The 25,758-nt window shown below is 45.6% G+C and overlaps 1 protein-coding gene across 2 annotated transcripts in view; it reads right to left on the bottom strand.

Annotated features, from left to right (window-relative positions):
- Nucleotides 1-3,907: 3,907 nt before the first annotated feature.
- The window catches only part of ppp3ccb (protein phosphatase 3, catalytic subunit, gamma isozyme, b), a 37,561-nt gene continuing 15,710 nt past the window's right edge, over nucleotides 3,908-25,758 (bottom strand). The window contains exons 2-14 of one of the 2 annotated variants that reach the window (XM_012869650.3): nucleotides 25,471-25,668; nucleotides 23,626-23,750; nucleotides 18,680-18,791; nucleotides 18,432-18,577; nucleotides 16,645-16,784; nucleotides 14,505-14,582; nucleotides 14,293-14,387; nucleotides 14,066-14,191; nucleotides 12,784-12,861; nucleotides 8,947-9,031; nucleotides 7,671-7,768; nucleotides 7,078-7,104; nucleotides 3,908-5,615 (exon numbers count right to left, since the gene is read on the bottom strand). In XM_012869650.3, the coding sequence (XP_012725104.1) occupies nucleotides 5,440-5,615; nucleotides 7,078-7,104; nucleotides 7,671-7,768; nucleotides 8,947-9,031; nucleotides 12,784-12,861; nucleotides 14,066-14,191; nucleotides 14,293-14,387; nucleotides 14,505-14,582; nucleotides 16,645-16,784; nucleotides 18,432-18,577; nucleotides 18,680-18,791; nucleotides 23,626-23,750; nucleotides 25,471-25,668 (1,484 nt within the window). In that variant the 3' untranslated portion in view covers nucleotides 3,908-5,439. Of the gene's footprint in view, nucleotides 5,625-7,077; nucleotides 7,105-7,670; nucleotides 7,769-8,946; nucleotides 9,032-12,783; nucleotides 12,862-14,065; nucleotides 14,192-14,292; nucleotides 14,388-14,504; nucleotides 14,583-16,644; nucleotides 16,785-18,431; nucleotides 18,578-18,679; nucleotides 18,792-23,625; nucleotides 23,751-25,470; nucleotides 25,669-25,758 lie in introns of both variants that reach the window. The other variant, XM_021320042.2, reaches the window with a different exon arrangement.

Below are 25,758 nucleotides of genomic sequence, written 5' to 3' on the forward strand. Positions count from 1 at the left end.
GTGTAGCCGCTGTGGACAGCTGCTTGCATTGTGTTGTTGGCTTTGCAGCGATCCCTCACACAGAGCATGCATGTAGCGACAGTGGAGAGAAAAATTCCCCATTAAAGCTGCAGTAGGGAGTTTTAAGACAACCGTGGATAGAAAGAAGTATGCCTTTCAGGTCCCTCCCCCTTGCTCTCCTCTGCACTGCAGTCCTCCCTCCACAGCTCCTCCAGTGAGCTTTCTTTGTTTTCAGAGCAGGGGCAAGTCCAAAAATTGGCAGTTTTCCTGTAAAGGTCAACATGCATGAGTCCACGGACGTCCTCGCATACTTAGGGGGGACTCCACCAGCAACGTTTTCATGACCTTGTACGCAGCGTCACAATATAAATTGCTCAGCGTCAAGAAGTCTTCACATGGAACTGTTTTCTATGTAACACCGAGCTCGACATACTGAGCTGCTCTAAAGCAGGCGGTCGCAAAGACTGCAGCTTCAACAGGACTAAATGTGAATGGCCATCTTCCACCATCAACTGTTTTAAGAAAAGACAGAGCAGAGACACAAAACAACACAGAAGCACTGACCCAGGAATACGTTCTGTGTCAGAGAAATGGACATCAGGTCCTTTCAGGTCTGTAATTAAGCTAGGTGTCTAAGGAGCTCGGTGGTTAAGTCACCAAGCTTCATAGGTGACTTAATCTCAGAAAGGAACACAGTTAAGCAGATAAGCTCTGAGCCAGCTTTCATGTTAGGAGGATAGAAGAGAACACATACAGTTAGTTGTTGGCAGCAGCTCAGAGATGAGAGGTGTTTGAAATCTTAACGTTGATAATGGCGTACGACCCAACAGATCAAAAACACTGGAACAACTTTTTCATTTCTTCACCCTGCTCCCTCCAAAAGCGAAAACTTTCTCCTTTGCATCACCATAGTAGACCACATTCTGGTGTGAAATATTTGTCTGCCATAATGAAGTACCAATGATCAAACCGAGCACATTCACTTTACTTGTCCATAAAAAAAAAATCCACATTCCTCTAAGAGTGGATTTTATGTAAACCTAACCTGATGGAGTGTGATTTCTTATTTTCCATGGTTTTATGCAGACTGCTCAGAAGCAGAGACGTTTGGATGCGCTAAGCAAAATGCTCCCAGGGATCCTCTACATGTCCATCACCTACTCCACGGTCTATACATCCTCTGCTTTATAGATATTTGCTTCTAGAGAGTCAAGGTATCAGTTGTACCTGTGGACTGAATCTTTTTTTTGTTATTGTAATAAATACAATTTTTACCAAAAACATTTTCTGTGCTGTAGATATGGGTTTACCTGATTATTGTGATAATAAAATAAGTGCTGTTCATTGATTAGTGGTTATTGTAAAGGAATCATGTATTTTTAAAGCAACAACTCTGGCCAGGTGCAGGTTGGTAACAAATTAAATGTAAAATAATTGTTTAAACTTTGCTGCTGGATCCAGTGCAACTTAAGAATGCAAGGAATTAACCAATAACACTAGTTATCATTGCTGTTATTTATCAGTTGAAACAATTAATCATTTATTAGCTAATAGTCCTTAAAACGGCTTTAAAAAAAATTACCAGAAAGGCTGGATATACAGGAGGAGGGCAAATGTACAATTTTCATTTTTTGGGGGGGAGGGTCAATAAAGTAGTAGTTTGAGAAATAGCAAAATCTCTTACCTTTTTTTAATTACAAAAGTATCATGCAATATTGTATATAATTACTCATTTAAGAAAAGAAGTGGGAACTGATAACCTGAAAAATATGTTTTCTCTTTAGCTTTGTTGACCCTAGTTTTCATCAATCACTACCTTCAGAGACTATTAATGGCATTTTGTATATTACCGCCACCTACTGGACAGCAGGTGAAGTGCAGTTTTCTAAACAACTTCCCTATACGTCATTGGGGTGATTTAAATAAGTGTACCTTAAAAGCCTGTGGTACATATGTGTTAATTAAGGATAGATTAATAATATCTAAACAGGGGCAGTGATGAAAGGGAATACTTCCTCAAATAATAGTTTGTTCTAACATACAAGTTGGAGGTTTGGTTGAAGCTAATATTTTTGGATAACTCAAAAAATATTAATGGATCAGAACAGTCCAAACACAGATCAGCTTCTACCTATACCTCCAATGCTGCCTAGACGTCTCAACCAGGGATCCTTTAGAGAAAATAACTTGCACTGGCCTTCTGCCAGCCATCCATTAGTCTTGCCTCCATGTAGTTAATCTTGTAACAGACCATTGTCTAAAACACTTAACCCTACTTTGCATGCAGATGCACTTCCACCCCTGCACTGCCCATGCTGAACAACCTCTGTACTGGAGGCAACAACATTCAGGAGTAGGGCTCCTCCATAGGCTCTTTACAGGGTTCAGGTCAGGCTAATCACAGTAACACAATGGTCATTGAACCGGCTTTTCATAAGCTACCTCTGCTAGTGTGGGCCATTAAAGTCCTGGAGGAAACCAACATTTGCATCTTCATGAGGCTAGCCAGCAGATGGAAGCAATGAAAAGCTGTAGAACTTCCTGGTCGGTGGCTCCATCCACTGTGGACTTAGAAGGGAGAAACAGCAGCAGAGGTCACGGCTCCAGGAACCACCACCAACTGAGGAAGCTTGACAGTGGAGATCCATCAGCTTGGATTCAGTGCATCTCTTCATTTCCAACTGACATGCTGACTTTAACTTCATCTGGAGGTTTCTCAAGAGGACTCTGAACCAATGAGCAGCAGTCCAGTTGTCTCCAGGTAAAACAGCCTTGATGCCTCTGTCTCAGCAGTGGTAGCACAGCCAAGGAGACAGTTGTAGGCCATGTCCTGGTGGCTTTAGAAAGCTGACTCCAGCTGAACTCCCTACTTTAGAAATCCATCCCAAATTATTAAACTGGCTTTTCTTTAAAGTCGTCTTAAGGCTGCAGTTCCTGTTGCTGATGCATCTTTTTCTACCATGTCTGTTCTTCCACTAAATGTTTCAGAAATATGCTTGGATACAGAAGACAGCATCCAGGTTTTGTAGAGGTGACATATGGGAAAACTGCAGTCAGTCTTAACCAGGCCATGACATAACATTTTTGATTGAAAAGATCTTATGCAATATTTGATTTTCTAATAAAAGTAAATGTAAGGGTTACATTAGATCAGGGGTGTCAAACTCATTTCTATATGGGGCCACTTTGGCGTCATGAAGTCATTAAAAGGGTCGGTTGCACGTGTATAGATGATACTTTTCATTTCATAATTTCATTCCAGTTCACATAAAAGTATAAAAAATGCACAGTAACATAGAAATAGCAACCTTAGGCCCAGTTTATACAGTTTATCTGCAAGAAAAGTTAATATTGGGGTGAGTTACACTTACAGGAGGCACAGTTTTAGCCCCTTTATACAATTTAAAAGGATATATAATCTACTTTATCACATGATATGCCTTTTTTTGGCTCTTGAGGGCCGGATAATTTCTCTTGATGGGCCGCATTTGGCCCGCGGGCCTTGAGTTTGACACCTGCGCATTAGATGTAAGCCATAATCACCAACATTTAAAAAAACAACCGTATTGTGTGTAATGGAGAAAGCATTTAATCATTTTATTTTGGCATTCGTCTCTTCTACCTCAACACTGAAATCTCTGCACCAACAGATCTGATGTAACTGATGTGTGGTCACCATGGTTTCAAACAGAAAGCTGATGTTTTCATCATGCGAGGATCACATTCTCCTGGTTGATACGCCCCCGCGTCGTTCAGTCCTCCCCGCCATGACCTTCTGCCTCGCCGCTCCCCATCAGGCGACAGCGGCGGGCTGCCGTGCAGAGGCTCCGTGTTGCTAGGCGACACCAGGGTCTGCAGGCAGCGGCGCAGGACTCACACAGAAGCACAACAAGTGGATTTTTGCGTTTTTTTTTTTATTGAATGGAGTGAAACGTCTACATAAATGAGGCCTCGCAGAACATGAACAAAAAAAAAAAAAAAAAAAACATTAAATTTATCTGTAAAGAAGAAAAAAAATAAACAATTTGTGAGATGTTCTGAGAAATTAGGCCCAACATAAACCCCATCCAAGTCCCGCTCGCACCAAAGTCTGTCCAACAACTCCGCTTCACATGGTCTGGAACAGAATCCTCGTTTTTCAAGTCAATTTGTTTTAAAACTTTGGTTTTCAGCCATCTGAGAGGTCTGACCTGCTGGCTTTCAGCTGGACGTCCAGCTCACACCCCCAAAACCTCCAGGGATGTTGCACACATCTGGATAAAGCTTTTTAAAACTATTAACTATTTCAATCTTTAGCTTCTTTATTTTGTCATAATTGTGATATTTCTATTCACCTGATATTTCAAGAACAACATTCGCTCTTGGTGTTTTAACTGCACGATAAGACCAGCAATTTATAAATCGTTTTAGGCTTTTAACAAGATTTTAAACACATATTTGGATATTTAACGGCTTTAAATGATAGTTTTAATTGGCTACATGTTAACTTTTTTTTTTTCCCCAATAAGATTTGTATAGAATGATTCTCTGCTTCCAAAGCTCAAATTCCATCATCAATGTCTTTGAAAAGCTCTGCATTTGTTTGGTTTTTGCTCTGAGGGGGTAAATCAGGACCGCCCCAGAACCTTAGATCAACTGCTGGGAGAACCAGCGAGAACAAAAACCTCACTTCTCAATGACAAAAAGTCTGAATTTAGACATTTAACCCGGAGAGCTAGCTTTCCTTTGTGATTTTACGATTCTTTTCCACAAGTAAAAGCAACAGGAATTTAGTTGCGATGATTGGAGTTGCAGTAATCAGCCTTTAGGTTTGATCTCAGAGCAGAAGCTCCTGCAGGCTCCATCCCACCTGGAGCTGACAGCTGAGGATCAGCTCCAGGAAGCAGGTTTAAACACCGCTCTCTGAGTCCTAATGTATCGGAGTAACAACCCCCACCCCACCCGCCGATCTCCGTTATGTAGAACAAAAAACTGTCACATTGAAAAGCAGGAACAGTTAAAATATCCATATACAGTATAAATGTCAATACTTGCTCCGCAGAGCTCAGTCACACTATTGTTGGCATAAGAAAACGATGGGTGTGTGTGTGTGTGCGTGTGTGTGTGTGTGTGTGTGAGAGGACAAACACGGCATTTGAATGAGCATTTCTCTCCCCCCCCCCCCACCCCATGGTAATAATAAAAAAAAAAAAAAAACTAAAGAAAGAAAGAAGGCTGGCCCATAGGTGTGGTGTGGGGTACCAGCAAGCATCCGGTCCTGGTCACTTTGAGATTTCCTCGGTTCAGTCTCATACTATGATATTTACTCGATGAGAAAATAAATAAGCACTCAGACCGGACCACTTCCAACCCTCCCCCCAGCGCTGACGGGAGGATGGAGGCCAAGGAAAAGGAAGCAAGGAAGGACAGGAGAAGGAGAGGAAGAGAAGCCGGAAGGAGCTAGGCCTGAGCGTTGGTGCCGTTCTTGTCCGGGGGTCCGGTGCTGGCCGGCAGGTTGTTGAGGGAGGGGGGCCCCTCGTGCTGCCTGCTGTCGCGGCGGGGGGGCATCCTCTCGTTGATCAGGTCCAGACCCCGGGCCTCCTCGAAGCTCTGGATCTTGTGCTGCGGGTTGAAGCCTTGAATGGCTGCGGGGACAAAGGAGGCGGTTAGTGAGGGGAAGCAGCACCAAAACCAGAACCATGCTTAGGAAAGGCAGCAGACTCAGAAAGGGAGCCAGACCCATCGACCGCCTGAACGCCATCTATAGGTGTTGTCCTGTAAGTGGCGCCACCATCCTGCTCACAGTTCTGCAGAATGGAGGCCCACTGGACCCGCTGCTGTGCTGCTCTGCTCTCACCATCAGGCGAGCAGAGCAGCAACAACCAGCTACAGAGAAAAGCCCCGCCCACATTCACAGGGGGGTCAAAAGCTGTGGTCGTTTCTCTGTTTATCAGATTTGAAAACGTGACTGGATCTGATCACTCTGTGCCTTTCAGCGGCCCGGTTGCTCGTCTGAAGCAGGTTCTGTACTGAAGCAATAGACTGTTAGCGGCTGGCTGCCGGGACAGAGGGGGGGGGGTCTACGAGGAGCGCTGGGCGGGCCAGACGTCTGGGTCGTTTCTGAGCCTGCTGCCGACAGCAGCACTACTGAAGCTGAGAGAAAACACTGCGTTCAAAGAGACTGAGAGAAGAGCAAAAAAAGACAAACTTACTTCATGGCAGGACAGAGACGGCATGGAAAAAAAACGAGAGTCAGTTTCACTAAACACGAACAGATTTAGGTTGGAACATTAGACTGAGTTACTTTGTGTTCTGTTCTGAGCTGCTGGAAACTTCTCTGAGCCAAACGGACGCCTCGGCGGGAGCGGTCCTCCCTGGAAGCCTTCCCCGTCTCTTTGGACAGGAGGAGGCGGGGCTTTTACCGGACGCTTCATCCGTCCTCCACCTACAGGAGCCGGACGTTCAGCGGGACACGGGGCGACGCAGGGAGCATTTTTATTAGAAGCAGTGAGGCAGCTGTGACGCTCTGGATCGACCCTGGGAGGAGCTGACGGAGGATTCCCTCCCAGATCACAGAGACCACCTCAGGCTCCGGGTAGCAGGACAAACGCCGGGGCGGATGAGTTCGTCTCGCCTCGCATTTGTAGGAGAAAGACGGAGTTTGAAAGGTTGACACGGGAGTTCTGGAGCAACGCAGAGATGTTTGGTCGCTGGGCAGGGCGCTGTGTTTGATTGAAAGCTATCAGGGTTCTGCAGTGGTCCCGTCAGAGACGAAATGCAAATGTCTGCAAACTTCGATCAACTGGGAAAAATAAATAAAAAGAATTCTCCCACAGCGCCTCTAGATTTTAGAAGAGTCCTGGTCTAATGAGCGACAGACTCATCTGCTACCAGTTAGAAGACGTTCAGCGGCGTCCATACCAAGAACTCTAAGTCCGTAACAAGACCTGCCGGTTTGTGATTGGCCCCTGAGAGGAACCTGCTGCCAAACCAGCAGCCGTCCTTTCACCGGAGACGGAGAAGCTTCCAGGAGCCCAGACAGAACTGGACACAGAGACAGACGGTGACGGACACAGACGGACGGAAAGGGTTGCGTACCTCGTGCCTCCTCTGCCTCTACGGTGGCTGTGTAAGCGTGAGTAGAAGTGCCATGCCCAAAACAACAGCAACAAAAGAACAAAAAAAACAAAAAAACAAAAGAAAAACAATGGAGAGAGAAGTGGGAACGTTATATTTCAAAGCATTCAAGTCAGACACTTTATCAATGCAATCCATCAGTCCTGTTAACACGGAGATCAAACATCTTACATCAATGAACATTGGGAGTCTGCACAGTAGGGGGGGGGGGGTGAAAACTTCTGCCTTTCTGTTAAAATCCTCTCTCTTTCATAGTGAATGAGGCTGGGGGGGGGGGGGGGGGGGGCACGCCCTCGTTATTCTTTTGTAAGGCTTCATAGCCTCCAGCCTCTCTGCCTGAGAGTCGCAGCAGGATGGAGAACTCTAAGCAGGCCTGATCTTCTCCTCCGATGCGCCCATCGGTGCTGTGCGCGCAGGTGAGCAGCGCCCGGGGGGCTCCAGTTAGTCTCGGGGGGGTGGGGGGTGGGGGTGGGGGGTGAGTACAGGCACGGGGGCAGTTAGCGGTGGCTAAGTCTCATGTTAGCGTGTGTGCTGGGACGCTAGTTCCCACTTACCGCTCTGCAGAGTGCGGCGACCTCCAGAGAGAACGCCCATGGGCAGCGTTCCTGTGGGGGTGAGCCCCTTCAGCTGCAGAACGCTCTCATTCTCCTCTCTGGGGAGAAAAAAAGAAAAAAAAACACAAGTGTTGACTAAATATCTCAGCGTATTCACCGGCTACATGAAGCCAGCTAGGCTTGGAATATGGCTGGATGTCTGACTTGAAGCATCCTGCTTGGTCTTCATACATCTGACCGTTTCCTCGTCCGCTCACGTTACAACCACAAACTCTAACCTCTTAAATTGGGATTTTCTACGGACTCCGACATAAAAACTGTTCTACTTTCTGATCTCCATGCGCCATCTGCACAGTCTGAGCCGCTATGGAGCGGTCTAGATTCAAACATCTTTGGCTTAGAAGGAACTGGTCAAAATCCAGGCTTAAACATAATCCAGACTTTGTGTTAAGACTTGAAAATTAACTTCTAATATTATTTTTGTTCTTGTAGAAGACAAACACAGAGGGGCATAAACATGTAGATTTTTTTTTACACCATAGCATGAGATTCCATTGAGCCTTTGGCAAAGTGCTGAACAGGGTTAGTACAGCAACTCCTGAGGTCACCAGGGGGCAGTAGAGGGCAATGCTGCAGCAGTTCCTGCTTTTTGGCGGTTCAGACGTTTGGGCGACCATGTTTTTTATGTTTTCGCCTCCGAATCTTGGAGTCAGAGAATCAGCAGGCGAACATATACTGACAGTAAAAGCCAGGGAGGACAAAAGGCCTGTTCTTCTTCATACGTGTGGCCAGCCGCTCACTGGGAGCCGGAGCTTCACCAGTCTTTACCCTGAACGCTGGAAACGTGCTTGGAGTTGACTCAGAACAATCTCCGCCATCTTTTAGACTCTAAACACGAGTTAGAGATCCTGAAAAAAAACCTGGAAACTGATTCCATGGCGGTTTGCGGTGCAGCATGACCACACAAGGCTGGCCTGGAATTATTCATGTCCACATTCATTTGTGAGGCGTATCTGGGTCATGGTCGACTAATATCAGAACCAGAATGACACACTTCTGCAGGATTAAAGGAGGACATGTTTAGACCAAAGGAAAGTCATTATCTCTACACTAAAGTAGAGCAAAGGCCGTCCAATCATCTCATTTGTTGCCACTTTTGAAAGTAAAGATAACACGTTTTTCTGCATTAAGCGGGTCAGAAAATGGATGGATGGATGGATGGATGGATGAAGCCTGACGAGGGTCCAATAATCCCAGCTAACAGCGAGGAACCCACCTGAGCACAGAGAAGACGCGCGCCATCTTCCCGATGGCACGGATCTTGTTCCTGATCACCTCCTTCCTGGCAGCAGGAGCTCCACCTGAACACGGGGACAGAAGGAACACGTTCTCCGTGACTCCCTGGAGTTAGAACCCCCATCAACAGGCTCCTCTGACCCTCTGACAAACTACAGCTGCAGATAAGGCTCAACTTATTTTAAACTAAATAATTAGCAGCATTAGACGTCTATGGGTCACACATACAGCGCACATTTACAGCCATCCCTGGTAAAAATTAATAAATAAAATAAATATTTCACTCCACAAAGAAATCTCACATTAAAAACTTTGGGGGGGAAAAAAATAATAATAATAAAAAAAAATTGCAGCATCAAAGTAAAAGCCAATAGGATTTAGCTCTCGGGGGTGCCGAGCCATTTCTGTTTTTATCCGGCCGCATGTGGCGGATTGCTGAAAGAAAGCCGGGCCCACAGCATGCCGCATCCTCCGCCGTACTTAGCGCCTCCTGTTGGTGAGGAACAGGAGGAACAGGAGGCGTCCAAAACCTCCTGTTAAGCTCCTCCCCCTGAAGTGCTGGGCCCCAGAAACAGTTCCTAATCAGAAGTTCCTGGTGTCATCGTCCATTTATCAGTAGAGGTGAACTGCTCCATATAAGGCGATATGCTTTTAGGCCACATCGCCCCGCCCCAGTTACAGCTACCAATAACCGCTATTATGGAGTTTTGCTAAAACCAACACACCGAACGGCGGATTTTCCCGCTCAAGTCCGACTTCACGCAGCCGCAGTAATAATGTGATCGTTTGAAATCTCTACCAGGGCAGCGGCACAGCGGCGGCAGGCCTGCACATCCGCTCTGTGCCGTCTCTGAGCCCACCAGCTGTACGCTGACACCCTGAGGGAGAGAAAAACACGGCCCCTTCCACCCTGGGGGCACGCCTCCTTTGTTTCCCCGTTACCTTCCTGACATTTGGCTCCATCCAGCTGTGAAAATGTTCCTGCTGCAGCAGAGATGAAGAGTTTGGGCTGCTTCCCATGTGACGGAGGCAGACATCTGGAGTGTTTTTTTTTTTTTTTTTTTTTTACTTTATTTTGGAATGATGGTGACCTGGATGACCAGCAGACATCTGGAGCGCACCTTTCAGGGTGAAAACGGGTTTCTGCCCATTACACTGCAAAAACAGACTAAACTAAGCTAAAAATAAGTTAAAATTTTCTTGAAATTAGTGTATTTGTACTTTATTTGAGTAGGTAGATAAGATAATCTGCCAATGGAATAAGATTTTTGCACTTAAAATAGGAAGATCTTATCTCCATCAACCCATTTCAAGTGCATTATATCTAATTATCTTATTTTAGGTGTAAAATTACTCTTTCCATTGGCAGATCCTCTTATTTACCTGTTCAAATCAAGGACAAATACATTAATTTCAAGAAAATTTTACTTATTTTTAGTTCTGTTTTTGCAGTGTAGATGCAGCCGTTGTTCAAAGTAAAAGCTAAAAATCACATTTTAAAATGCAACATAAAAGGCAGCAACAGACTCTGAAGCTTTTGTGCGGCCTATATTTTAGAGTGAGCCTCTGTTATAATTTCACTAACAGGTCGTTAGGATCATCTTTCAACACACAGTTCCAGTTGCTGGAAAAAATGTTCTTTCACTTTTAAAAAACTAAACATGAGAAAGTTCTCTGTTGCATGCTTTCTGCAGGGCACCTCCCTGAGAAAGGCTCCCTGCTAGCAGCTGGCTGTCAAACCTGATCCAGCGCTTGGATCAGCCTTCCCTCGTCTTTTAAATGATGCAGGTATGGCAGCGCAGGCGTAACGCGAGGAGAGGCGGGCTGCGAGTCGCTGAGAGAAGAGCAGTTTAGCAGCTTTGAGCCCACTTCCTCCAGGGTTTCGCTTCCTCATCTGGCTTCACTACATTTGATTAATCAAATGCGGCGTGAAACGCCCCACTGTGCGTCGGCGTGGCAACGCGCCCAGCCGTTACGCGGCGAGTCTCTCGGCAACGGCACACTGGGCGAGGCGAGGCCGCAGCACGACTCCCGACGAGTCAGAACATACGTCAGGGAGCGAGGCGTGACACCGGCCGACATGTCGCCTCATGCTCAGCGTTTAACCAGAGACTGACTAACCCTGCTGCACCGCACACGGCAGCTGCTGTCTGGGAGCTCCCTGCAGAACCGTGAAGATGAGACACCTTCACAATCGTCGTGTTCGGCTGTACAGAAGAAAAAAAAGGGGAACCGAGTCAGCCGTTTTCATTCTGACCAAACGTCTGTGGGGTCAAGAAATTAAGCTAATCAGTGGAAGATGAACGGCTGCTCTTTAAAATCGCAGACGGAACCAAAAAACCACCAAATCTGGTGCAAAGCCTTCATGGAGAGAGATTTCTGCAGAGAGTCGCCGTTTCTCCCGTGGATGAAGAACCTGCGGCTGATGGAAGGAGTGCCCCCCACAATGCCTTGAGAAATCTTCCTCCTCCTCAAACTTTCCCACCTTACAACCATCAATCTGTTCCACTGAGATAAACAGAACAAGTGCAGCGCACCGCAGAGAAGAGGAAGAGAACTGATACATAGATACAAGCTATTTCACTATTAAAAACCTAAAAAAAGGACGGCCTTCCAGATCTATTATGGTCCCAAGAATAAATGTGGCTGTTGGCTGGTGAGCAACCTGAGAGGAAAACATGGTGGTGGCAGCATCATGCTTGGGGCGGGGGGGTCAGAGCTGGTGGATGGAGCTCCATACAGAGAGGGCTGGAAGAAAGGCTGTAGGCTAGTGGTGGGCGATGTGAGCTTTAGATTTTATCACTATATGTCGTAGCAATGTTGTGATAACGACAAGAGACGATAAAAGACTATTTACAGCTTCTTGCAGTCCTTTTCAGGAAACTGTGGCTGTGATCGCGTGTTAATTATTGCTCAATGGGCACAAATACTGTCCTTAAAAACATTTAAAAATGTAAGAAAACTAAATTCGAAAGATGTTTCATCGGATCATAAAAAAGTGTGATTACTTTGTTACCAAACTGCACACAGTAGCTGCATCTAATTATATTAATTTTTTTTTATATTTACTGATGCGCTCAAAAAACCAACAGTGGAGAAAACAGCAAAGACAACAATCCTGACAGTACTGGCAGTTTGGGGGTTTTCAGACAACACTAGTTTTATTCTTGTCACGATTATAAAGGCCCAGCCCTACTGTCGCCTCCTACCCTGGTGGCCATCCATGGATCTGACTGGGCTGTATTACAAAGATGGTGGTGGTGGAGGGGGGCACCCCAAAGGTCTAGCAGCTGAAGTGCAGCGTTCAGCAGGGGGCTGAATATCATTGCACGTCATACTTTCCACATGCTTCATTTGTAAAAAAACAAAAACAGAATAAGAGCAGAAAGTAAACCAAAAAGGTCAAAAAATGACAATACAAGGTTGTCCAGATTGACCTGCGGCTCTGTGTACACCGTTTGATTTAAACTCATTCCCCAACGCATACTGGGCCCCATTGAGCGCACTGCAGTGGGGCCCACTGAGCGCACTGCAGTGGGGCCCAGTGCAGCCATTTCTGTTGGCTGAAGGCACCCCCCACTTTGATCTGGAAGCTGCAGTTTCACATGTAGAGGAGCTTCTGGAAATGACACCTAACGGACAGACATCTTTCACATCTACGGCGGGAATGCAGGGGCCTCTGCTGCAGGGGCCTCCGCTGCAGGGGCCTCCGCTGCAGGGGCCTCTGCTGCAGGGGCCTCTGCTGCAGAGGCCCCTGCTGCAGGGGCCTCTGCTGCGACTTCAGAGACGAGGAAAAGAGCCGGCCGTCTCCTCTTACCCTCACACGTGTCGTCCCCTTCGGACATCAGCTCGTCGTCGGAGCAGATGTTCAGCACGTTCACCAGCATCTCCGTCACTGTGAAGACACAACACACCAGCAGGGGGCACTGTGTACGGTTACAGCAGCAGCAGCAGCACACACTGGAGACGTCTGCAGGACATCTAACGCTGAATAAACAGGCTGCTGGCTGATTACTAAACAGGCAGCACAGAGAGCATTAGCCATGAATCAACCCCCCCTGCTAATCAGGTTTAAAGGCAAACTCTGAAATGGTTTAAATAGTTTAAATGGTCAATACACTAAATCCTACCGTTAATGACTCAGCAGTTTACAAACATGCACAGAGCCCTGTAGGAGGACTGGTGTCGGGTCGGTCCCAGCCAGTCTTCTCCAGACAGAACCTCTGACGTACCTGGGCTGCTGATGTTAGCCGTGTGTCAGAGGACAGCCCTCGCACAAACTAGGAACAGGATCATTTAACAAAGCCAAGGCCCCGCCGCCGGGGGGCCACGGCAGAAACAGGAAGCCTTCATCAACTGCCAGCAGGTTCCTGACTGCAGCGTGTGGAGGCCAAGGTGGATCCATCACATCACATCACGTCAGGAAATCCTGTTGGTGAGGAAGCTGAAGCTCAGGCAGGACAATGAAGCCAGCCTCAGAGTCGCCCAGGACGGGGGTGAGGAAGAAATCCTGCGAGTAAGCTGGTCTCCTGGCTTTAACTCTGCTAAAGAAGTCGGTTACAGCGCACAGACCCAAGAACACTGGTGAAGTGGGACCCTAGCCATGAGGAACGCTGCCAGGTGCAGTCTTCCTTGTGTTTTCAGCAGGCTGTGAAGGCAAAAGGGTGCAGATGCTCGTCTTCACGGTGGACTCAAACCCTTAAAGGTGGCGTTTTGTTCTGACTTTGGAGAAGCCTCTTACTCCAGTAGCTGGTAGACAGTGATCTTAGATTTTGCAGATAAACTTGATCTGCAGAGGGGGTTGAATCATTTTAGGTGCCGCTAAATTCAGGAACTTCAACAAACGATGAAGGACGCACAGAAATCACCCAGAGAAGGGAGGAAACCAACGACTGACACGTCTCTCCTCTTACTGACTGGCGCCCAAAGTGAGACCAACCAAGTCAAAGCGAAACAGAAGAACAGCTCTCACTGGGCCTCCTTGAACAACCTCAAGTACGAATCGTGAGACTATCAAAGCAGGTTCCAGCTCTCTGTGCCTTTTGCTCAGCTGCAGGGTCTGCGTCTGTGAGGACCGCTGGTCGGCTCCCAGGACTAACCTTTCTCCCCGACGAAGGGCAGCGACCAGGTGAAGACGTCCATGAAGTTGGGCAGCCAGTAGGGGTGGGGGGAGCAGTTGAACTGCCGGATGTTCATCACGTTGTTCTCGTATTTCAGCACCGCAGCTGAGGACGACACACAAACACGTCAACATCTCCAGCTTCTGTTGCTAGGGACTCAAGGTCTCTGGCCGGTCTCCATGGTTTCCATCGCGCGCCTCTCCTACCTTTATTGTTGTACACGTCTAGGTAGTTAGGAGCGGAGAAGATGGTAATTAAAGACGGGAAGCCTGTCGTCTGACTTTTCCTGTACATTCGATACCTGGCGGACATCAGAGGGACATGGTCAGAGGACAGTTCGTGTTTTTCTACCAGGAAGCTGGACATACAAGCGTTAGGACACTCCGTAATAATCACGCAGGGTAAAAGTGGGACTCACCCTGCATCCTGAGCTTCGTGTGCTCGTATTACAGACAACAGGTTATTGTTCATCAGGAAGTCGCACACTGCCGGGTAGCTGCAGAGACAAGGGAAGACGGGACTCACTGCTGCATGCTGTCAGGACTGATAGGTCCACACCGCAGGGACATATTTTTTTTTTTGCCAAAAATCAAAATCGTGATGTATTTCAACCATAATTGCGATTTATCTTGGACTTTTCTCTGCATTAGCCGCAAGCAACAAAAATGTCCTGTAGGTAAAGATCCTTGTAAACAAGGATTACTTAAAACAAGAAATGTAACTGTTTTTACTAATAAGAATATAATTATTCAAGAGAACAGCTTTTAATTGAGTTAGATATCAATCCTTGTTATACATAAAGTGCAACCAACAACCAAAACAATATATTAAACAGTTTAACCTGTACTTAATGCTATGAAAGCTTTTGGTAAAAAAAAGATTGATTATATAAACTCTAAAACAAATAATAAAACTAGATAATCTCACTGCTGCAGCTCTCTTCCCTTCCATGTGGAGGCAAACCCACTTTAAACATGTTACTGACACTAAAGGAGGCGTCGGATCCATTAATTGTCACATAGCCAAAAATTGCGTTTTTTTTTAACACTGCGATTATATTGCAAATGTGATTAGTTATCCAGGCGTACCTCCCGGTTCTCCTTCCCTCTGTCGACTAGGCTGCCATGACAGTAAAGGCGGCGGCTTCAACAGGGAGATTGGGAGAGAGGGTAGCAGGACTGAAATGAGGGATTTAATAAGGTCGAGGCTTTGAGGGGGGCCGTCAGAGGAGGTTTCTATGTGATCTACTCTGAGAAGCCACCTCACTTCTGATAGATAGAGGCACCGCACAGCCATTTATAGCAATATCGCCAGCTGGTGTTTATAACCCCGTTTAAAACTGTGCGTTGCTCCCGTTTTCAGCCGCTGGATGAAGGCAGGTGGTCTGTGAGTTTGTGGCGATCGTAAAATGCAAAAATTAAAAAAAAAAAAAAAAAAAAAAAAAAAAAAAGGAGATAAATAGGGACTTGGATTAATAAACTCCTGCTCTGCAATGAGATAATTCAGACTACATCAGAGGACGTAGCAACAACGTGGCTCTGGCTGCAGGAAACCAAGCAGGTTCTGTCCCTTCTGTCCCCACACAACTGGCTCTAGTGTTGGTCCTGGTTTAGTAACGGAGCGGCTCTGGGGAGGGAAAAACTCATGCAGTCTTTGTTACAGGCTGCTGGTAGATAAAAGGTCTGAGAAACGGGCCTTTTTGTCACCAAAGAACACATAGATCAGATATCTAAGTGGCATAAAAAACACCTAAAAATGAGTCCAAAGGCAGAAGAAATGCCCTGAGCAGGCCTGGAGAAGCTACTGACAACCTCTCCTCACTGCTGCTGTTTATGTGGAGCAGTCTCTGCCAACCTGCACTGCAAAAACGGAACTAAAAATAAGTAAAATGTTCTTAAAATGAGTGCATTTGTCCTTGATTTGAGCAGGTAAATAAGATGATTTGCCAACGGAATAAGATTTTTGCACTTTAAATAGGAACAACTCATCTCCATCTTATTTCAAGTGCAGGATGTCCAATTATCTTATTTTAGGGGTCAAAATACTCATTCCATTAGCAAATAATCTTATTTACATGCTCAAATCAAGGACAAATACACTAACTTTAAGAACATTTTACTTATTTTTAGATCCGTTTTTGCAGTGTGAACGCGGCTCCGGCTGGAAGCTGAAGGCTACGTCCTGCGTGTGCTCTGCCTCAGAGCCAATAGAAAGGACGCGAGGTTGGAACCGCCGACACAACCCCCCAGAGGCAAACAGAGACGGTGGAGCTGCTAAAACAAACCAGCGGTGGATAAGAGAGGCTTTTGGACGCTGCCAGGAGCAGCTCCGTCTCCTTTATGAGCCGTGTTTGGTGTCAGCGTGGCAGATTCGGGACAAATATTAAGACAGGGAGGAGAACGCTAATATTTCTTCCCAGTATTTGTGTGACAGGGGATTTAAGCAGCCGTCACTTATCTGGAGATAAGCCATTGTTTGCGAAGGCTTTAATCAGCTCAGATTAACGGAGCTGGCTGCTGTTTGTCGGCTTTCTGTGACGCAGCTGCAGAGGCCCGTACCTGTAGAAGTAAGAGCAGCCTCGCACGCTGTTGTGGCAGAAGTGTTCCTGGGTCTTTTCCGAGCCGTAGTCCTCCCCCGGGTCTGACCAGAGCAGGTCGCACATGGGCCCGAACGCAGGCGGTTCCTTAAAGCGGTCCAGCTGCACACAAACGGTCAGAAACCCGTTATTCACAAGCGGTGGGGAAACCTTTCTGCAGAGATTTGATTAAAAACGGGGGTGAGTGCCACGTAGCGTACCTACGGGATGTTTCAGGGATGCATCAACTACACATGATCCCAGCTACAGTAAAAGATGCTTTTAAAACCTAATACTTTCAAGAATTGAGCAAAAAAGACATTTTTCTTTCTAACATCGAGTCAGATGAACCTTATCCTGTTTTGGGTCCTTTAGAATGATAAAATTTCTTTCTATTTGCTTTACGCCTGGAAAACTGGATTTTTACAAAACTTTCTTTGATATAAAAACTTTATCATTTTGTCACACGTTTTGGGTTTTCTTCCAAAAGCCTCTCCCAACAGTTTGACATCATGATCTGGGCTTTCCCAAAATCCATCAAGTCATAGTAATCTTAATGTGTGTAAGTTTAGGATTTTGAAGAAAGTCAAATTATCTCATCATTCTGGCATTCAGCAAATAAAAACAACTGTTTTTTGGTAATGCGACCTGCTAGCTGATCTAATAAGGAAACGTTTGGTCCGATTAGAGTAAAGAAAATAAATAGTCGGGGATCTGTTCTTACAGTGTATGTAAATATTTGCTTTTAATTGGACATATTTTCTGTATCAGCTGGTCCATAGCAAATTACATGTTGTTTCATGTACTGCATTTTCACTCAAACTAAACTGAAAGTAGAATCAGTGTTTCTAAGCTAAGTCCATCCTTTGGTTCAGCAGCTTGGAGATTTCCCTTTAGCAGCAATAGCTCTAAAAAACATCATCTTCCCTGTGACCTGAGGAGGATTTAACACAGACTGCACCCATGAAAGAATTGTATTGTGTTAGTTTTAACTCTGATGTAACAAACGTCTGTTCAACAAATGCTGCAGACTAGAGAATTGGTGGAACTTTTCAGGAACAGCACCAAGCTACCTCGAATCATACTTTATGTTGTTTGGTCAATCCTAATCTGAGCAAACATCACACGGGGCTCCTCAAGGTCCCTAATGTTACAGAGTGTGTCTCACAGCTGTATGTCAGGTCTAAGCCTTCAAAGACCCCTCAGGTCAGTAGTGCAATCTGGGAAAGCACCAAATAAAGAGAGAAGCAGCAATTTGGTTGCATGTTCCTCAGTAATGGAACAAAGTCCCTGAAAACCTGAGATGTGCAGAAAATGTTGGTTCCTTTAAACATACACTGAAGGAGAAAATAAAAAAAAATAAAATAAAAAAAATAAATAAAAAATAAACACAAACTGAAAACATTATTGTTGACTCTAGCCTTGCAGTAAAATAAGTAAAAGTGCGGTAAATTCTGAATTAAATTGTTTATAAAGGGTGCTTTACTGAGGCCTGCAGACATATTTCAAAGATATTTGACTCAGGTTAGACTCTGGATTTAAATTGACCAATTTCAAAGGAAGTTAGGGATACATAGATTTTTTTTTTCAATTTTGTCCCAACAACTGAAGCTGCTTTTTTAAAAGATTGAACTTCCATTTCTATCAATACAACAAGTGGATTCTAGTTGAACTGTGTAACCAGCTAAGACTTATACTAATGGTGAGGAATAGTAATTGCTGGTGTACATTTATGATCATGGTGTGAGTGCATACTCGTGATGGTCCTACCTTTCGTATGTCGTCCAGGCAGGTGATCTCAGGGCTCAGACCTCCGTGCACGCAGAGGAACTGCTGGTTGAGGAGTGCGGCCAGAGGCAGGCAGTCGAACGCCTCCATGCAGGCGTCATAAACTTGTTCAGAGTACTTTATCTTACCTGAAGGACACAGAGACACACAAAATCTGAGCAAACGGCGCTCCTGCCTCCCCGCTGTATGAAACAAGCCGCTTACGGCAGAAGCGAGGCAGCGACACTTACACTCCTGCTTGAAGGTGAAGTACTCTGTGAGATGTCGGCACTCGTGGTTCCCTCTGAGGAGGGACAGGGTGTCGGGGTGGTTGATCTTCAAAGCCCACAGGTACAGCACACACTGCAGACACACAAAGGAAAAAGGGGGTTAGTCCAAAAACACGACAGAGCTGAGGAGACATTTTCATAATGAAGACGTGTTTAATCATTCCTGTCCACATCCCCTCAGCTAGCATCAGTAATCCCTGTGACAGCAGACAGAAGGCTGACTATGGCCTCCTGCACTGGCGTTACATTCGGTTGTCTTCACTCACACGCCTAAGGAAGCAAATGGGTCAGAACCATATGAAACATTGCGAGTGGAAAAAGGCTGGTGAGGCAGTTTTAGATGAACCAATCGAGCAGTGACTGGCCAACTGGACACAAACTATAAAATCCCATTTTTTCTAAATAGTTAACACAAGCAGCCACAAGTAACAGCAGCTCTTCGATATGGAAACTCAGATCGACTGAAGAAGTGCGTCTTCTTTAATATCAACGAGGCGTTTACTGATGAAACCACAGGAAGCTCTGCTAGAGTAAGAGGCCGCTGCGCGGGAACCTGTTTTTTGTCCCCAGTCATGCTTGCTGGGACGTCTGTCAGCTGCTGTTTCAATAGGTGACAATGATCAGCTGTCTGGAGCAAGACGGACTTCAACATGCAACAGGAAGGATGATTTAATTACAGCAAAGTATTTCTGTTACATTCAAACTTGAACTTTTAATGCTAACCGTGCTAACTGCTAAAACAGTAAGAAAATCAGCCTAAATCATTGCTGACAGATTAAAGGTAGGAGGTTGGACACAAAACTCTCCCCATTAATTCCTGTATGGGCAGCCAGTCACCAGTGGTGCATTTAGCAATGCTAACCACGGCTGCAGCGCATTTTTTTTTTATAAATCCTGTAAAGAAACAAAGAAGCATGATTGTAAATGTGGGAAATTAGATGGAAATGTTAAAAGAGCTTTAGTGCAGCTAACAAAAGAGATGGATTCTCTTAGTTGGATTTGATTTGTGCAAAACAGCCTGAAGTTTCCAAATGTTTGACGACTGTCGAGTTTAGAAGCGGATTTCCATCCATTTGCAGCCAGACTAGAGATACATTTCAGAAGTTTCAACACGGAGAGCACAGCTTATATGCAGTTTGACCAGAGCGGAGTTCAGCAAACAGCACAGGAAGACAGGAACAGGACTGCCTGCAACACTAATCAGTATCTGTAACCGTTTCCAGGATAACACACGGGATCATGAGGGACAGAATTATCATTAAACGCTGCAGGGATTTCCTCCATTTGATCACTGATCAGTACGAGCCGAGCTCTGCAGCCAGGTTCTGCTAAAAAAAAAAAAAAAAAAACACGGCTGCAGCATGAGGTGAACTGCTCTTCTATAAAACGACTGTAATCACCAGAAATCCTGAAGGACTGATCAGCGCAGGAACCAGGCAGCGCGGCGGTGAAGAGTCTGACCGGCAGCTTCCTCACAATAACACTGGCCGCCGGAAAAAACGCTAATATGCATGAGAGGAAACAGCTGCTGAGAGACCGACACATCCCTCTGAGCTGTCATATAGACCGACTCTCCTTCCAGCCGTCACTCTCTGTTTCATTGTGTCTGTGCAACAATCCAACCACCTGTTTCATTTGAATTTCTTCATCTTCAGGCAAAGCTTGACAGCCTGCTGGAGCGGCCCAGAGGAGAAGCGGCTGGACCGGTCTGCTGTGACACAGATGCGATGGGAGACTGGATGTCAACCTGCAGCAGCTTTTAAACCAAGTACACACCCGCATCTCGTCTTCAACCCTCGTTACAGCAAAGCCTTATCTTTACAGTTTCTATTGTTCAGACGTCAGAGATTAGACCTGCCAGGATAAGAGAGGAGGCACAAAGAGCTGCGACGCTTGTGATGCAAGATCAGATAAAAAGACATCCAATGACCACAGAGACAGGCTGGTGTCAAAGAGACGCGAGATGATGATGATGAGATAGAAGAAAAGCAGCTCAGCTGATCATCTGAACACAGCTATGTAGGTACCTACATGTCTTCCTGGACAGCAGAGCAGACGGTCCTGCCCTGAACAGCTGAGACCTGAATAAGCTGAACGAGCAAAGCACAGCTACCTTTGGAGCAGAGTTTACTCTCAGGTGAATGACAAGCTAATTTAAGACGGAAAGAATAGCTGGTATCAGTCTTTTTAATAATACAGCATCCATAAAGATGAGAGCAATCCTGGTCAAGTCTCCAGCTCAGAGGAACCTTTATAAAGGTGAGGATTTGTGCAGCGATTAATCCAGTGAGGAGCACAGAATCAGGAGAAATGTTGGGTTGGAGCAGTAGCCTAGAGAGCTAACACACCAGTCCCCTAGCCAGTGATTAAAAGCACAACGTGGTGAACCCTTTTAATCCACCACAGTGGAACTTGTTGTGAAATCTACATTTCTGGCTGCCAGGTGGCCAGGTGCTTCTTTAGATGTCCACGGGTTGGGTGGGTGGTTGGAGATGGAGCAGAGCGCCAGCATGCAGCAGGCAATGTGGAGTCTGTCAGAGTTGAGTGTGCCAGACACGTGATGAGCGAGCGCGTGTGAGATTTAAAGGCATACTATGCAACATTTTTCAGTTAATTAATGTGTTCCATACCGTTTTGGATGATCAAATGAGTCATTTCAGGTCGAACAAAGGTTTTCTCGGCCGCCCTGGTGGTCTGTGGGGGAAATACCGTATTTGCTCTCGGCCCGCACCCACAGGCTCAGAAGTAGACAGCGAGAGTCGGTCTTGCTTTACGGCGAGAACTCCATGTGTTTTTGCCCTGCCATTCACTATATGCACGCGCGAAAGCAACAACAAAGAACCGCGTGTTAACCTCAAATAAACATGCAAGCATATCGAGTTTTATTATTATTATTATAATAGCCAAGATAGCGCCAAGATAGCGCCAAGATAGCGCTGCGGGAACCCTGATGTTCATACTTTCACTGTGTTAGTCATTGTTTGTACTGCCGTTTTTTCCACTTTTCGTTGCGTTCGCCTGTCTGCTAAGCTTAAAACCACCGCGCCTGGCTTGACGGAGAAACCAGAACAGCTGAGCATATTTACGACAGTGCACTTTTACTTTCGCCCTCTGGGGGGAGCCTCGCTGGAAAATCATCCCTGGTTGCATAGTATACCTTTAAGTCTGTGCACTATATACATTTGGTGCCACGGATCTAACGCCCACACCTGTGTGAGGGACACAGAGGGAGCTGAAGGGGTAGCGTAAGAAATGTAAAAAAATTAACCCCTCTCGTTGGTGCCTCATGTGGATCGCTGAATTCAACCCAAGGATATTGGCAGGTTTTGTTCAACGAATCTAGCGGTTCTGATGAATTAAAAATCACTCCAGTTTCACCATGAAATTTTTTATTTTTATTTTGCAGACTACAGTGCAGTGGTCAGGCTGACCGAGTGCTCTGGATAACAAGTCTGCCTGAAGACACCAAATGTCTCCATTAAAGGAGTTGAGAGAAGCAGCAGCTGTGTTAGCGGCACCAGAATGAGTTCAAGACTCCTGGGAACGAGTGGTGAAACGGCTGGCTGCCATAACCCACACCGTCGCCTCCTCAGCTCAGAGCACATGAAGACATTTTGTGTCTGGAGGTGGTGAGTGAGACATAGGCAGACCTGTGTTTGAACATGTGTGCTCGTATGTGGGTGGGGCGTTGACTTTGGCAGTCAAGACTAACAGACCAACAAAGTGTCTTTCGTTTCCTACACAGCTCTACATTAGAACATCAAGTCAGCAAAATGCAGGACCATCACTTGTAATTATGGAAATATTGTTATTGTATGGGTGTTGTTTACTGGAAAGGGCCTTAATGTGCGAGCCTTGGCTGTTAAAAGACTAGAAGAAAATGAAATGACCGAAGGAAAGCAAGGAAAAAAACTCAAAACAGAGTTTGCTCAATTCATTTCACTTTAAGATCTCTACTGGAACCTAGTTGAAAATAATTTGTCTAGCCTTCCTGCTGTGAGCATATTTTTATAGCCAGGAGTTGCCACAAACAAGATTTGAATAATTGAAAACATAGACAAAATGGATTGGGACTGGTCTTAGCAATATATATCAGGAATTAGCCTGGTTAACTTTAGTAGCCAGAGCGTACTTGGTTGTCAGTATTTCCAAACGCAGCAGGTTTCATGACATCAGAGGAGGAAATCTCAATGGAATCAGACACAGCAAGTTAACTTTAATACCTTCCTGTTATCTGCTCAGGTCGACTCCGGGTCAATCTGGTCATTCTCCAGTTCAAAAAAATGTTCTTCAGTCAGGGAAAAACTAGCAAGCCATCTTAACTGGCTTTGTTTAATAGCAAACAGTCAGGAATTACTCACCCAAACCTGCAAAAATATGAAATAGCCAAGAAGCTAAATTGAGCAGCATGCACCGAGTTCTCAACCACTTTTATAGCCTGAAGGAAAGACTGACACCTCAGGAGAAAACCGTTTCTTTCAACTTACTGCTGACTCTAGCCCCTCTGTTCTGCACTGGTGGGTGTCTGCTGAAGAAGAAACGGTGCTAGGAGCCTAACTAGTTCATCAACCTTACTACAATCCATTCCCCCGCTTCGTCCCACCAAAGAAAGTGTGGGAAATGTGGCCAACAGGTGTGCTCGACTACGAAAACCACCAAATATGAGTCGACTTCTTGCAGTAACAACTTCCACACTAAAGAGTGTTTGCACCAGAAGGGACTTTTATAGATTGCATTTATTGTTGAAAAAGACTTGAGCTTTCAGACTGCCCAATCTGGGTCAGTCAAGGTGGAAAAAAAAAAAAAAAAATAAATAAATCAGAGAATTTTGCTCACAAAGCAGTTTCTCCATGCATTTCTAGTGGAAAACAAGAAGTGGACCCTAAAAAAATGAGAGCGTTGCCTACCTCAATACTGAAGTAGCCTCGGTCCACATAGTCTCCAAGGAACAGGTAGCGGGTGTTGCCGGGTGGGCCGCCCACCTCAAACAGCTTCATCAGGTCAAAGAACTGGCCGTGGACGTCCCCGCACACTGGACACACAAACAAAGCCGGGTTCAGGTGATCCGAACATTTCAAGAAAACTCCAGGAGAACCATTTATGTGCCTCAAAAATGAATCAGAGTCGCGTCTTGGGAAATCACTACAGTTTTCTGTTTTCAAATCTAAAACAGGAGACCTAAACATTGTGTTAGTTTGGAATATTTCATACATTTGTCACAGTCCAGAACAAACTGGAAGGTTTCAGACAGTTCTATGCAGGAGTGAGCATGACAGAGACAAAGCGGCGTGTGTTTGAGCAGAGTCCAAGCTGCAGCCCGGCAAGGCACGGCACGATGGTTTGCATATCAGAGATTGGCTGACAGAAAGGTGTAGAGTTACATGGAAGGCTTTATTATTCCCATGAAAAAAGAAACTGGGCAGATGCCTTCTATATAAACCACTCCAGACAGAGGGTTAGTTATTACACAGAGATTAAATTTAACATATAGGAAAAGCTGGACCAGTCAACGGCTAAGGAGTTATTTGTAAAGAAGGTGGAAGATAAACTGAAAACGCATTATTTTACCTTCATTCTTCATTGATGACATTTACTTAAAAAAAACAGCTACGCCAAGTTCAAGTAAGGGAAAAGAACAGCGATTTGGTAGAAATGCATAGCAGTGATGGGGGCCTAAATCACTCAGTCTGCAGGGAGATAGCATATCTAGACTAATCTCTAGGGGGATAGGTGGGATGCTCACTCTTCACATTATTTCTTCATTTATAAAAAAAAAAAAAAGGGGGGGGTTCTATCTGTCCCAACTTTGTCCTGTCCATCCACCCGTCTAGCTACAGATCAAACCCAGGTCCAGGAGGGAAAACCAGACATCCCTTACCACAGTACCACCCTCCAGCTCACTTTCAGGGGATCCAGGCCGAATACATTACTGGTATTGCATCCGAACAGGTTTTAGCTATTGCACTATCACAAACGGGGGATATTGCAATGAAGATTGCGAGTTGTTACGTTGTGCATTTCCACTGTAGAGTTGATGTTACTTATGCTGAAGAGGAAACGCTCTTGAAATGGGTGTTTCGACAAGACAACCACCCAAGCACAGCAGGAAGCAAGCAGCACAAGTATCCTGGCCGGGAATATCTGTCGACTGGTCAACCCCATGCAACACAGAGATAAAGCTGTTGTTCCAAACACAGATTATTCTCCTTTCCATTACTGCTGGAGAAGAAGCGGTGCTAGGCGCTTAACCAAGTTATTGTGAGGACATGTCCTCACAATGCAAAATGTCCTCACAGTGTGTTGTTTGTACGGAGTGGGGTCCACACAACTATAGGTAGACACACACAAGCACACACAGAAAGGGAATTGTTCGAATCTGTTGCCTCTCTACACAAAGTGAGTAAAAAGGAATTTTAGGCTGCGTCAGAAATTTACTGCATGACTGGGAAAATGTCTCAACGTTCCTGGGAAAGGTGTGTATGTGTGTGTGTGTGTGTGTGTGTGTGTGTGTGTGTGTATGTATGTATGTGTGTGTGTGTGTGTGTAAAAAAAAAAAAGCTGAAGATTTCAAGCTTTTCGTTTTGAAACACATCGCTTTTATTCTGAACACAGCCTTTCAGTTGATAAATATTCTAGGTTGACTGAAATCAAAGTACCATACAGCTTCAAATCTGAAGATCAACAAGGAAGGACAGCGGTGGTGGAGCAGGTAATAAACAGATGACAAGACAGTGAAAGGTTCGATGGTTTACCTGTAATGGGAGCTTCAACTTCCAGCATGCATTTCTCCTCGCGCAGGATGCTGGCTCCCTCGTTGATGATCCGCAGGGCCGCCTCCTCCTCCAGCCGACCCTCCTTCACCAGATGGGCCTTCAACACCTCCAGGCTGGGCTTCCCATTGGCGTACAGCTCTTTGACCGACAGGCGTGTACCGGGAGGATATGGCACCGCTGCAAACATGTGAGGGGGAGACGGAGGGGGTGAGGCTATGACGTAAACGACACAAACACAGTGATAAACTCAAGGTTCGCCGTGAGGCC

Source organism: Fundulus heteroclitus, chromosome 8 (assembly GCF_011125445.2).
Source record: "Fundulus heteroclitus isolate FHET01 chromosome 8, MU-UCD_Fhet_4.1, whole genome shotgun sequence".
In the NCBI taxonomy this organism is placed as follows: domain Eukaryota; kingdom Metazoa; phylum Chordata; class Actinopteri; order Cyprinodontiformes; family Fundulidae; genus Fundulus; species Fundulus heteroclitus.